This window comes from Vombatus ursinus, unplaced genomic scaffold, assembly GCF_900497805.2.
Source record: "Vombatus ursinus unplaced genomic scaffold, bare-nosed wombat genome assembly UNPS02014814.1, whole genome shotgun sequence".
NCBI lineage: Eukaryota > Metazoa > Chordata > Mammalia > Diprotodontia > Vombatidae > Vombatus > Vombatus ursinus.
In genome coordinates this window covers 10,765,087-10,779,150 of record NW_020954592.1, presented here as the reverse complement: position 1 = coordinate 10,779,150, position 14,064 = coordinate 10,765,087, and the positions used below count along the sequence as shown (strand labels likewise).

Genomic DNA, 14,064 nt, shown 5'->3' with positions numbered 1-14,064 from the left:
AAAAAAAAAAAAAAAAAAAAAAAAAAAAAAAAAAAAAAAAAAAAAGAAATTATCCTCCTTTGGGAAGAGCACCCTCAGGTAGCATGATATCCCAGGTGGGGAGTTGAGTTGGCCAGCTGGAACTAACCAGTTGGGTCCCCTGTGGGGCAGCTTGGACTACTCCAGAGGTTGTGGTTTATCCTTCTCAAAGACGACCCTAACTTCAGGAAGATGATGCCATGACTTGCGAGAGGCAGGGAGGACTGTACAAAGTGACCAGTCTTGCTTTCTCCTCCAGAGCCATCTGGGTCCAGTGGCTAGATATAGACCAGGACAACTGGAGATGTTGAAATAAATAGTGAGAAAATCTAATATAAGGTGGACATTTTGCTCTGTAGTATGGTTAGTTTGAGCAAACAAATATTTTCCATGCACAACTGAAAAACACTATCAAGTCACAAAAACAAAACAAACAAAAATGAAAAGCAGACAAGTAATAGAAATCCTATCTCAAACAATCCTATAAATGAGAGAATGCATTATGTGTCATTATAGAGATTTTGGGGGCAGCTAGGTGGCACAGTGGATAAAGTGGAAGACTCATTTTCCTGAGTTCAAATCTGGCCTCAGACACTTACTAGCTATGTGATCCTGGCCAAGTAATTTAACTCTGTTTGCCTCGGTTTCCTCATCTATAAAATGAACTGGAGAAGGAAGTGGCAAACCACTCCAGTATCTTTGCCAAGAAAAATCCAAATGAGGTCTCGAAGAATCAGACACTACTGAAACGACTGAACAATACAGATTTTTCCAGATGAGGAAACTGAGATTCAGAGAGGTTAATTCACTTGCCTGAATTCATACAGTGAGTATCTGAGATGATATTTGAATCAAAGTCTGACAGTCCAGCACTGGACCTGTTATACCACATTACCTCTAGAGAGTACTGAGTACATTTGGACGTGGGCATGCACAGAACCTGGAAAGAGTTGGGGATAGAAATTGGAACTTTTCTATGTTATGCTAGTACCATTCTCTCTACCTCATGATCCAACAGTTTCAAATAGCATTATGTCATTTAAAATAAGAGTAGCAAACATTTAAGCATCTACTATGGATCAAACACTTTACTGGGCATTGTGGGAGATATAAATTTAGATAAAATATGGTTTCTGCTTTCAAGGAGTGTGTAGTCCCAAGGGGGATATGACAAGTGCATCATCATTCATCTGAAACTGCTATCTCCAAAGCTACCATTAATCTCTTAATTGCCAGATCTCATGATCTTTTCTCAATCCTCATCCTTCTTGACCTCACTCAACCTTTTACCCTGTGAATCACCATCTCCTCCTGGATGTTCTCTCCTTTCTAGGTTTTTGTGACATTGCTTTCTCCTGGTTCTCCTACTTTTCTGACTTCTTCTTTTTCTTCTTTATGGGATCATCATCCAGGTCATGCCTATTAACCTTATGTATCTCCCAGAATTCTCCAAATTCAGCTAACCTGGTCCATGAGTGACTGATATACAGCTCATAATCATGCTTCTACTCAAAACTTTTATCGTGTAGTATGATCAACCAGAACCTTGCTCTGCTTGCATACACTTTCAGGAATCTCATGTGTTCTACATGTCATGAGGAGGCATAAGAGTTGGACTTCATTGGATGTTCAAATAACATTTTTTGGTCCTTACCTATGATATCTTATGGTTTTAGAGAGATGCCTAGGGCACTGATTGTTAAGTGACTTGCCCATAGTCACTTAGTTTTGTGTGCATGTGAGTCAGAAGCATGTATTGAAGAATCCATGTCTCCCTGATTTCAAGATTAACCTTCTATCTCCTTAAATGACAGTACTCAGCCACTCAGATGGATCTGTAGATGTTCCCTCCAACCATGCAGTTTACAGCCTTTCAGTACCTGAACATAGGTGCTACTCTTGTTCATGTTCTGCCATAAATTCATCAAGAGAGGACTTCCTCAATTTTGCCCAACATCTCAAGGATACCAATGGAACACATTGGCTATTCACTGGTGAGCCTCATCCTCATGACGTAACCAACCCATCTTCTTTTCCTATCATACCTTATTTGTGACATTCTTGATTCTAGTTCTGTGTAGCTTCAAATAATATTACTTTTTTGAAAATGTTGACTGACTGTATTTCACTGATGCCAATCCATATTACATTCAATAAACCTTTAACCCTGTATTATATAATAATCCTCTGATTTCACTTATGTTTGTCCAGTCAAGTCTCACCATAAATGTACTACTTATTAATCCATAAATTAACCAACAAGCTTTTATTATGTTAAATTACTTTTTTTTCTTTTTTCTTTTTCTTTTTTTTAGTGAGGCAATTGGAGTTAAGTGACATGCCCAGAGTCACACAGCTAGGAAGTATGTGTCTGAGGCCAGATTTGAACTCAGGTCCTCCTGACTCCAGGGCCAATGCTCTATCCACTGCACCACCAGCTGCCCCATGTTCTATTGCTTTGTGCCAAGCACTATGCCATGTGCTGGGAATAGAAAGGCAGTAATATAGAAAGACAGTAATAGTAGAACAGTGTAGCTAGGTGGTACAGTGGAGAGAGCACTGGGCATGGAGTAAGGAAGACCTGAGTTCAGATCTGGCTTCAGACACTAGCTGTGTGACCCTGGGCAAGTCACTTAAACCTGTTTGCCTCAGTTTACTCATCTGTAAAATGAGCTGGAGAAGGAAATAGCAAACCACTCTAGTATCTTTGCCAAGAAAATGCCAAATGGGGTCACAAAGAGTGGGACACAACCAAAATGACTAATCAACAATAATTGTAAAACAGTCCCTGCTCTCAAGGAGCTCACATATGAAAAAACAACATATACATATAGTTAGTTACCAATTAGCACAATAATGAATCCTATAAAGTGGTCATATGCATTCCATTCACACAATTTGAAGTTATAATTAGGCAAAATATAGTCATTGATTACAACCCAATGGAGAAAGGGACTGTGAATTCAAATAATGCAACCACTTCACCAGATTTGTTATTCACATTAACTGGCCCCCAGCTATATGTTAGTATATACTAATATATGCCAAATGAATATAAGGTAATTTAGCTTGAAATAATAAATAAGGTCCAGATTTATGGGTAGTTTAATTATGAGATTTGCTATAAATTCTTGTACTTATTTTAATATGAATTAATATCTAGAAAAGCTTATGTAAAAGTTATTTGAAATTTTAAAAAATCATCAATCCTTTTCTTTTATTTATCAGTTTCTAGTTGTTGCTGCTGTTGTTGTTTTCCAGGTAGTTGTATGGACATAAAACCTTTTCTCCTCCACAGGGAATATCCTGCCAGAAGACAATAACTGTATTTGTAGCTTTGTTGTCTGTCGCCAAGGATAGGTGAATGTACTGTTACAAACTTGCATAACAAAATCATGGAAGGTTCAAATACAAAAGGTAGATGGCAGCTCTCCTGACCAAGCATAAAGTTCTTCAATAGCAAATGTAATATGAAAAATTATGACAAAACCTTGGAGATAAATTGATTTACTGTTGTTTTAGTCATATGTGCTTCATGGTTTCTGTCAAGGAATAATTTTTCTTCAAATGATATTTCATTATTTTAATCTATCTGTGATCTCATCCCTGTGGGCACTCCCTCTAACTGTGCACATCACAACCCATTTATACTTCTAATCCAGTGGAACTTTTGTCCATGTTTCTATTATCTTTGGATCCATCCAAAAATTTCTTTCTTTGCCTCTCCAAACGAGAATCTGTCAGTCACCTTTCATCCCTCTCATCCAAGTGGCAAGGGGAAAGCAAAGAAAGGATCACATGCAAAAGGTACAAATACAAAAAGCAGAAAGATAACTAAAAGTTAAATAATCTAATTTAGTATAGTAGATAACACTTGGAGATGGGTTGGCTAAGTATAGAACCTAAGAGTCATAGGACTGGAAGGAATCTATCTAAAATTCATGTAGTCTCATGCCCAGGCAGGACAGCGCCTAAGAAGCCATCTCAGTCAGACAAGAGTTTGGTGGAAGAAATACCAAGTTCTTCCTTATACCTTACCTAATTCCTTATACAACAATGTAGGTCTTTCTTTTACATAAATGTATACTTCCCTTCTCCAAATGTAATTCTATAAACTATTTTCCCACTTCCTTTTATTTTATTTTGCATAAATTTTATTTTCCAATACTTTCATCATTTTCATTGTTCTCCTTTAGACCCTCTACTTTTTCCATTTTCATCTTAAAATATTAAGCCCCCAAATGAAGGTACCATTCTTATGCTATGACAATGTATTCACTAAATGTAGATAAGTGGTAAGTGACCAGACTGCATGGAAGAAGTGATCTACTCTTCTTTGGTCATTTTAGGATCACCCAGAAAACTAACCCAAATGTGAAAAAGAGGTATTCTTTCCCTGAATTAGCCAATGATATCATTTGGATCCTTCCAGATTTCCCAGGAATCAAGTAGTCTCTGGATGTCTTTCTATATCAAGTGAATACATTTGAGATGACATAGTCCTCTATACCCTCTGACATAAATAGCTCCCTCATGATTTCAAGTAATATTTAAACAAATCTTTTTTTAAAATAATATTTTATTTTTTCCTTAATTACATATAAAAACAATTTTTTTAACATTTGGGTTTTTTTTTAAGTTTTGAGTTCCAAATTCTATCCCTCCCTCTATCTCCTCCCCCTCCTTGAGACAGTAAGCAATCTGATATAGGCTATACACGTGCAATCATGTAAAACATATTTCCATATTAGTCATTTGGTGGGGAAAAAACTCCAACCAAGAAAAAAAAACAAAAGAGAGAAAGGAAGGAAGGAAGAATGGAAGAAAGAAAAAAGTGAAAATATTTAAACAAATCTTGAAAAAGGAACTGGAATTTGTTGAGTAACCAAATTGTGGTCCCATTTCTCTTGGACTATTCTTCTGGAGAAATCAATGGAGTTCCTTCCAGAAATCTTTATCAGTACTTCCCATTGAGTAGAAAAGGTTACTTCCCATTGAGTAGAAAAGGTTACTTCCCAAGTGGTGAACCCTGGCCTAATCTCTCTGGAGGATATTGCCTTTAAATGACTCAATAACCTTATCTCTTCAGAAGTAGGAAAGGCAATGATCCAGTCTATACAAAAAGTACTCTTTGTTCAATTTCTGGTTACTATTCAATCCATTAACCTAATGAAAGAGCTTTTTTCCCTTCCTTTTGTCCTGACCCAACCTTCCAAGAGGCTTTTCTAATAATTTTGGAAAGAACTCTGAAAGAAAATATTATTTCTTAATATTTTAAGATATACTAAAAAGGAGGTTTTAAATATGTTTCCACAATACAAAGAAGGAAATAATCTCTACTTGCAAGAGTTAATAGAAAAGACAACAAGGGCATAAATAAGTATTTATAGTGTAAACATGGACATCACTTCATGAAGTCATTAGTCCTCTTTGAGAAGGAAGGATGAACAAGTAAAACAACAATAAAGAGAATAAATACAAAGCAGTTAAATACAAGGTAGTTTGTGGAGGAGGGCACTAAAAGCAGGTGGGGAGAGGAGGGAAACCAGGAAAGGCTTCATGCAGGAGGTACTACCTGAGCTGAGCCTTGAAGGAAGAGAGGGAGTCTGTAATAGATATGATGTGTTTCTAGTTCACAACACTTTGTCATATATTCTTTAGTTCTTCAAAATGGAACCACACTTTTAGAACATGGGGTATTAGGCACACCATTGACAAATAGCCTACTTTTCCAAATTCAGCTTTAATTATAGCCTTTAAGTTTTTAATCATGTAAATTCCCAGGTTTTTGGAGCTTCTTTATCTCCATTACTTGGGAAAAAATTAACATTTCTTACCACGGTTGCTGCTTCTGATCAGCATTTGCATACTTTGTAATTTGTAGTGTGCAGTAATTTGTACAACACTCTAGTCCCTGGTCCTTCCTCTCATGCTATTCTCTCACAATCTATGTGTGTCACTTTAAGAATTCTCAGGCAGGACTCAGGTCCACCCTCTGGCTCAAAGATCATGATAGCCCCAAATAGCTCTCAGGGTTGAGAGACAATGTTCATCCCTCTGAACCACAAATCCTAGCAATTCTTAAACCTCTGTTATGGCAGTATATCAATGTATTTTTTTCAGTTTCACCATTCACTTAGTGGGGACAAGACTTCTTTTAAAAAATCCCCTCCTCTCCATCAATTTCTTGGTTTGAATATGCTTTCCAATCTAATGAAGATGCCCAGATCTTACAGGTTCACCTTGATTTCTTGTGACAATGTTCTGGTATCACTTTGAACAAAAAAGTAAGTTTCACCTGTAAAAATTACCTTTTTCAATCTTCAGTATCCTAGTTTTTGTATTGTCCTGCCTATGACCATCTTTTTTTTTCTACATAGTAATGGTTAGCAACTGCTAATTGATCTTCTCCCTGATCTTTTAACTTCAAAAAGTCTGTGCTACACTTTAGAAGAATCAATAAGAACCCCTCCCAGTGTCAGGCCACTCTAAAGGTCCTCACCTGTTTTACTGAATATTAATTAGGCCATTTTGCAGCAGTAGTTTTTCAGTTTATGGTATTATTTTTCATTTTTGACATTCCTTTGTGCTTTAGTGCAAATCATGATTCATTGTGAGTTTTCATGATCCTTGAGAAGTTTGATTTCCCCACACTATTAGCCACTGTAATACAGCTAACATTCATTGAAGTGTGCTCTTGAAGAGCTTCAACTTTCACACATTTCCCCAGAATAATATCCATTCTTAAAAATCACAAAATTAAAAACATAAGAAAAGCGAGCCAATGAAACATGTGTATGACTGGAAATCCCAAACTCAACTGACAATTAACTGAAAGTAGAGAAACCAGCTCAATCTGATTTCAAGTGGTCAAAGTCAAACAATTTGAGTTGGCCTGTTGTCAATAGGAAACTCATACACATAATCATTTCTATTGCTGTCACAAAATGAAGAGACACAAAAATTCTTGTCCCAAGTAATTTGCACACCACTCTGGAAGAGGGGAACTAATTCATGCTCAATTTTATTTTTAGAAAGAAAAACCACTCTTAGGAAAACAATCAGAATGACTCCAGACATATAATTGAGTTTTATTATTCTTATTAAGAGTAATGCATAGCCAGTGAATGAGTCAGTTTATGATAGTATATGCTATGAGATATGGCAGAGGACTGTCTTACTATGAGATAATCTTTGAACTTCTTATCATTTCACATGGCCCTAAGTTTGTTGCACTGTGTGGTACATAGCAATTTCTTAGACTTTGAACAACTGTATCTAAAGATAAAAAAATTAAAAAAAAGAACAATGTGGGTATAATTACTGCTGACACTGCTTCAGTTGGATCAATAGTTTCAGTAATTTCCCTCAATATCCTTTTTTTTGATGATGAGATTGCTTTTATCTAAAGATGAGCAGTTTATTGTTACTATCTCATTTTATACCTCATCATATTCCATTTCCTTAAGAGTCTCTCCCTTTTTTGTGAGGGGCAGAGGTAAGGAAGAAGAATATGAAGAAAGGCATTTTTAATACTTAGAAACTTACTGCTTTTCAAATTTCATACATATAGGATCATTCACTTGGTCATTTAGTCCAATCTTTTCATTTTACTGAGGCTATGAAAGGTAAAGTGACTTGCCCAATGTCACAAAGATAATAAATGACAGAGCTGGGATCCATTTTGATTCCAAACCCAGGACTCTTTATAAGAGAGTCTTAGATTTAGTGCCAGAAGACCTGATTCTGAATGTGGAATAGTAGAAAAAAAAAACTGACTGGAGTCAAAGGACAAATTCTTTTGCTATCATTAACTACTATGTGACCTTGGGCAAATCCCTGTCTCTCAGAGCCTATTTCCTTACATGTAAAATGGGAGAATTGGGCTAGATGACCTTTAAGATTCCTTCACGCCCTAAATCTATGATCCTATGACCTATTTTGAATATTGACTCTATTATTTACTAGCTGCACAACGTTCCCAAATGTCAATTTCCTTGTAAAATACATTTTTGTTGTTGTTGAGTTGTTTCAGTCATTCCCAACTCTTTGTGATCCCTTCTTGGGGTTTTCTTGGCCAAGATACTGGAGTTGTTTGCCATTTCCTCCTCCAGATCATTTTACAGATAAGGAAACTGAGGCAAACAGGATTAAATGACTTGCCCAGGGTCACACAACTAGTAAGTGTCTGAGGCCATATTTGAACTCAAGTCCTTCTTACCTCAAAATGTTTCTGTGGGGCTCAAATGAGACAACATAAAAGGGGGTTTAAGGTTGCAAAACACTATTATAGAAATGTCAGCTATTAGATACTTATATCACAATCATAATTCATGAGGATCTGATAATTTCCTTTAAACTTTCCTATTTCTGTTAAGGGCACCACCATCCTCAGTCAACCACATCACCTTTGCATCATCTGACTCTTCTTGTTCCCTAATTTTCTACATCTATCCACTTGTCAATCCTTATTGACTCCACTTCCACGGCATCTCCTGTATTACCTTAATTCACATAGTCCAATATCATTTATTGTATGAACAATAGTAGTTTACTGGTTGGTCTTCCTGCTTCCAGTATTTCTCTCCTATATAATTCCTCTTCTACACAACCTCCCAAATAATCATCCTAAAGCTATCTTTGACTCCTCATTCTTGCTTATCCCCAAATCCAATCTGTTGCCAACTCTAATCAATTTTACCTTTTTGATATTTCTCATACATTCCTCCTTCTCTCCTCTGACCCTGCCACCACCCTGGTGTAAGCCCTCATCACCTCACACCTGGATCACACAGTAGCCTACTGGTGGGTCTGCCTATCTCAAATGTCTCTTCAGTCCAGTTCATCCTCAACTTAACTATCAAATTAATTTTCCTAAAGTACAGACCTGACCAAGTCATCCTCTACTCAATAAAATTCCAGTGGTTCCCTATCAGTTCTAGGATCTAATATAAAATTCTCTGTTGGACATTCCTAGCCCTTCCCAACCTAGCCCATTCTTACCTTTCCAATCTTCTTACACCTTACTTCAGTCTACCTTACTCATATAGTTCCTCCTCTTCCACCCCCACCCACACCTCCAAACTTGCTTTATGATGGAGTGGCCTTATACTTATTCTTTGCTCTTCTATGCATAAGATGCTTCATTTTCAAACTCCAGGCATTTTCTCTGGCTGGCTGTTCCTCATGCCGGGAATGATCTCCCTTATCCTGGTTTCCTTTAAATACCAGCTAAAATCCCATCTTCTACAGAAAGACTTTCCTGATCTTCCTAAGTGCTTTCCCTCTATTGATTATCTCTAACTTATCCTGTACACATTTTGTTTATATAGTTGTTTTCATGTTCTCTCCCTGATTCTGCTGTCCCTGGAGAGCAGGGACAGCATAGTTCTGGCACATTGTCGATGCAAGAAATGCTTATTAACTGACTGACTAAAGCACAAGTCTGACCATGGCATCCCACCCCCAGCCTTTCTATACCCACAGGAAATCCTCTTTCAGTCTCTACTCATTGCTATAGGACAGGGTATAAACAGAAACTTAAAGACTTGAATAATTTTTCTTCCACTTACTTTTTCTGGACTTATTTCACATGATTACCCTCCACAGACTAGGTTCTAATAATATTGAACTACTACTTCTGTTAATACTACTAACCACCACCACCACTACTACTACTACCATCACCACTACTACTACTGCTACTACTATCACCATCACCACCACCACACTATTAAGGCTGTTGTTACTACTACTACCACCATCACCATCATCACCACCACCACCATTGCTACTACTACTACCACCACCATCATCACTACCACTACCACCACTACTACTATCACCACCACTACTACTACTATTATTACTACTACCACCACTGCTGCCACCACCATCATATATTACTACCATTACTACCACCACCACCATCACTACTACCACTGCTACTGCTATTATTACTACTACTACTACCAGCACCACCACCACTACTAGTACTACTATCATTACCACTACTCCTACTACCATTACTACTACTACTCTACCACTACTACTACCATCATCACCTACACCAGCACCAGTACCTCCACCACTACTATAACTATAACTACTACTACTAGTATAACCACTACTACTACCTTTTCTCAAAGACTGACACTTCATCTTATATCTCTGAGTATTTATATCCATGCTTGATAACCAGGGGCTCAATCTCCAACTCTTAGTATCCTCATCTTTCTTAGGGAAAGCTCCAGCTCGTCTTCAAAGCCTTCCCTGGCCCTTCCACTCCTAGGTGTTAATCTTTTTTTCCTTATTTTTTCTTGTGCCATAGGAATTTGTGTCCATGTTACATTTCCAAGCTCAATAGGGCAGGAATTATTTCATTTATGTCTTTGTATCTCCAGTAGCCTTGAAAATAGGTGATTAATAACTATTTGTTGCTGAACTTAATTGAATAATGAAGAAATAAGGCATCTCTGTGAGACAGATTTCACACACATATCTTTAGGATAGGTTTGACTGCGTTAAAATTTATTTATCAAGGCAAAGGAAAAGTCTAGTGTTCAAAGACTGGAATTGAATCATTTCAGCAGAATAGGTATGATTTCCCCCTTTTCCTGTTAAATTTATCATCACTATATGCTATAAGTATTTTAACAGTCTGTGTATATCTATCAGGTATAAATATTAAGTACAACAGGCAGACGGTACTGATTTTTCTTTAGAAAGTCTTCTGTCACCTGTGAATTAAAGATAACAAAATGGAGTGTAGTTTCCTTTCATTATACTCTACTGGAAACAATGAGGGTGATAGTTCTATAATATTGTTATTTTTTGTTTTTTGGTTTTGTTTTTTTTACTTCCCAGGGAACATGATATGGGCATAGCTCTTGAAGATATTCCAATTCACTTCAATTCAAACAATTCTATCCAGTTCAGTATAATGGATAGAGTTCTAGGCTTGGAACCAGAACAACTTGAGCTCAAATTTGGCCTCAGATATTTAATAGCCGCGCAACCTAGGCAAGTCACTTAACTGCTATCTGCCTCAGTTTCCTCATCTATAAAATGGGGATAATAATGGCATTTATCTCTCAGGGGGGTTGTGAGGATAAAATGAAATAATATTTGTAAAGCACTTTGCAACCTTAAAGCACTATGTAAATTCTAGCTACTGTTGATATTATTATTATTATTTTATACATCCCCCTCATTGGGGAAGTAGATGTAACATGTGCCAACTTATTGCCTGACCTTTCTGCCATGCCTGGGGTACCCTTCCTCACCCTATGACAAGGGTAGATTTCCTTCCAATGTTCAGTTCTGGGACCATATTTAACCATTTAATTAACCTGTATTTATTGAGTGCCTACTGGTGCTTTTCGACAAAGATTTTTAAGGAGGTCAAGAGAATCATCGTACTGTTTACAACTACATTCACACAGATACTTGTTAGTGCCTGAATTTTATATGTGTTGCTACCTCAAATGTCTGTTTTGCCTCTAGTAAAGTATAAACTCCCTGATGAGAGGGAGAAAGGACCCGATGTTATATATGCCTTCTCTGTTGTATCTATTACGGAGATTCTTAGTAAAATTCATTTGAGTGAATAAATGATTGTTTCTAATTCATTGTTCTTTTTTTATATCACCAATCATGTAATGCTTACAAGTTTCACACATATACCTATATTAATAATTATAATTTGATTAATCTGAAAAGATCCTGGCTCAGGGTTTTAAGAATTCCCTGATTATACACATTGAAGCAGCTAGGTGATTTAGAGAATAGAATATGAGACTTGGAGTCAGGAAGACCTGAATTCAAATCCTGCCTCAAACACTTCAGCTGTGTGATCCTGGGCATGTCACTTTTCCTCTGCTTTAGTTTTTGAATGACATAAGAGTAGCACCCATTGCTCAGGGTTTTGTGAGAGTTGCCTCAGATAATCTTTTTTTTTTTTTTTTAGGCAATTGGGGTTAAGTGACTTGCCCAGGGTCACACTGGTGACCCTAGTGTCAAGTGTTTCATCTGAGGCCAGATTTGAACTCAGGTGCTCCTGACTTCAGGGCCGGTGCTCTATCCACTGCACCACCTAGCTGCCCCTTCAGATAATCTTTGTAACATGCTTTGCAAATCAGGGTTTAATTGTACACCTTCATAAATAGTGATGCTCCATCTGGTTACTCAAATACTATCTCTATAGTTTAGTTTCTAAACTAATTTAAAAAAAATGAACTAATTCAACAGCTACAATTAACTCAGACAAGAATTTTGGGGGGGAGAAGAGAAGATTCTGGTTGTCAGTGGACTATACAAAATGGCAGACACCAGCACAATCTGTGACCAAGTAAACAGGGTCTAATATAAATTACTAATGAAAATGGTACAACTGTAAAACTCTGGCCTAGCTGCACCAAATTGTCCCCTTTATCCATTAAATTGATGCTTTTTATTTGACAAATTAAGGACTCTTAATGATTATACAGCTTAAAGGTACCCTAGAGATTACTTAATCCAACTCACTCGTTTTATAAATTAGAAAGCTATTGGTTCAAAAATATGAAATAACTTTTCACAAGATCACAAGATTAGTTTGTAGTGGACCCAGGAAGAGAATTCAAATCTCCTACACAGTTACTGTGCTATCTCTGGGAAGGCAGAAGTAGTTTTCTTCTCTGAGGTTGGGAAATAAGAATTAGGATTGATTCTGTTGGGTTTCATTAATGTTTTTTTCAAATGTTCCCCCAAATATCTGAGAACTAAAACCAAAGTAATTCTTCAATAACATAGGCCATGGTATTTTAAATATTTGGACTCTATAGATATCATTATTAGATTGAATGTTGTTAGAAAAGGTTGTCCCAGAATTATTATAAGTTTTTAACTTGTGAACATAAGTACATACAAATAGCTATTCCATGATGCACTGAAGGGGGAGAGAATCCTCTAGAGTATGAAACATACTATTGCTACCACCACCAACACCACTACTAAGTGCCACAGTGGATAAAGTGCTGGGCCTAGAGTCAGGAAGACTCATATTCCTGAGTTCAAATCTGGCATCAGACATGTACAAACTGTGTAACTCTTGGCAAGTCACTTTAACCTGTTTGTCTCAGTATCCTCATCTGCAGAATGATCTAGAAAAAGAAATGACAAATCACTCCAGTCTTTGCCAAGGAAACCCCAAAATGGTATCATAAAGAGTCACATACAACTGAAACAATTGAATAATAACATGAAACCTCACACTGCTGTCTTGTATAGTGTTTATTCATTACTATGGGAAAGAGATAAACTAGCTCCATAGGTCTAGAATTAGACAAATCACTTAATTTTGATTTTATTAATGATCTGCTCTTTTAGTGCCAAAATTTCACTGTTTCACAGGTGCGTGGAAAACATTATAATCAGTTATGCTTAATATGAATTTCATCTGAGTCTTTTCATGTGCTTTTAGGAAAAGCAAAGCATTGACAGAAACAGGTGATGTTGAAGACAAATATGAAACAGTGGTGACAATAGAAAATGGTATTCCCTGTGATACTCTAGATTCCAAGGAAGGACGTATTAACAGAGCCTTTGCAGCAGACGGTGAAAAACTCACATCGCTTTGAGAAGCAGTTACTTTCTATTGCCCTACAGAAACATAATTTTGCTGCTGACCATCTAGAAATATCAAGGAATGAGAGAGTTGTTTTTTTTTTTCTACTGTGCATCTTCTTTTGTAAGACATTTAGATGACCAAAACAAGTGAAGAAGAAATTGACTCTAAAAGTAGTTGATAAGGGTAATTTGAATCTTAAGACATTAATTAAGCAAATTATTGTAAAATATTTTCCTGCGAATATAAGGTTTAAGGATATTCATATGATGTGTTTAATTATTGATTTTAAAGTGTCTATTTTCTCATTTTTCTTCTTTTTTAGAAGGGCAGGACAAGAATATGCTGGCACATTTAACAACCGGCTCTTCAAAAATAAATGAACACATGAGACATACTTTTAAGTTTCATCAGCATTATTAACATTTTCTTCATCACTT

The 14,064-nt window shown here is 36.6% G+C and overlaps 1 protein-coding gene across 1 annotated transcript in view; it reads left to right on the top strand.

Annotated features, from left to right (window-relative positions):
* The window catches only part of CLTRN (collectrin, amino acid transport regulator), a 70,463-nt gene extending 56,826 nt beyond the window's left edge, over positions 1 to 13,637 (top strand). Inside the window, exon 6 of the mRNA XM_027835303.1 lies at positions 13,481 to 13,637. Within this exon, the coding sequence (XP_027691104.1) occupies positions 13,481 to 13,637 (157 nt within the window). The remainder of the gene's footprint in view (positions 1 to 13,480) is intronic.
* Positions 13,638 to 14,064: the final 427 nt, after the last annotated feature.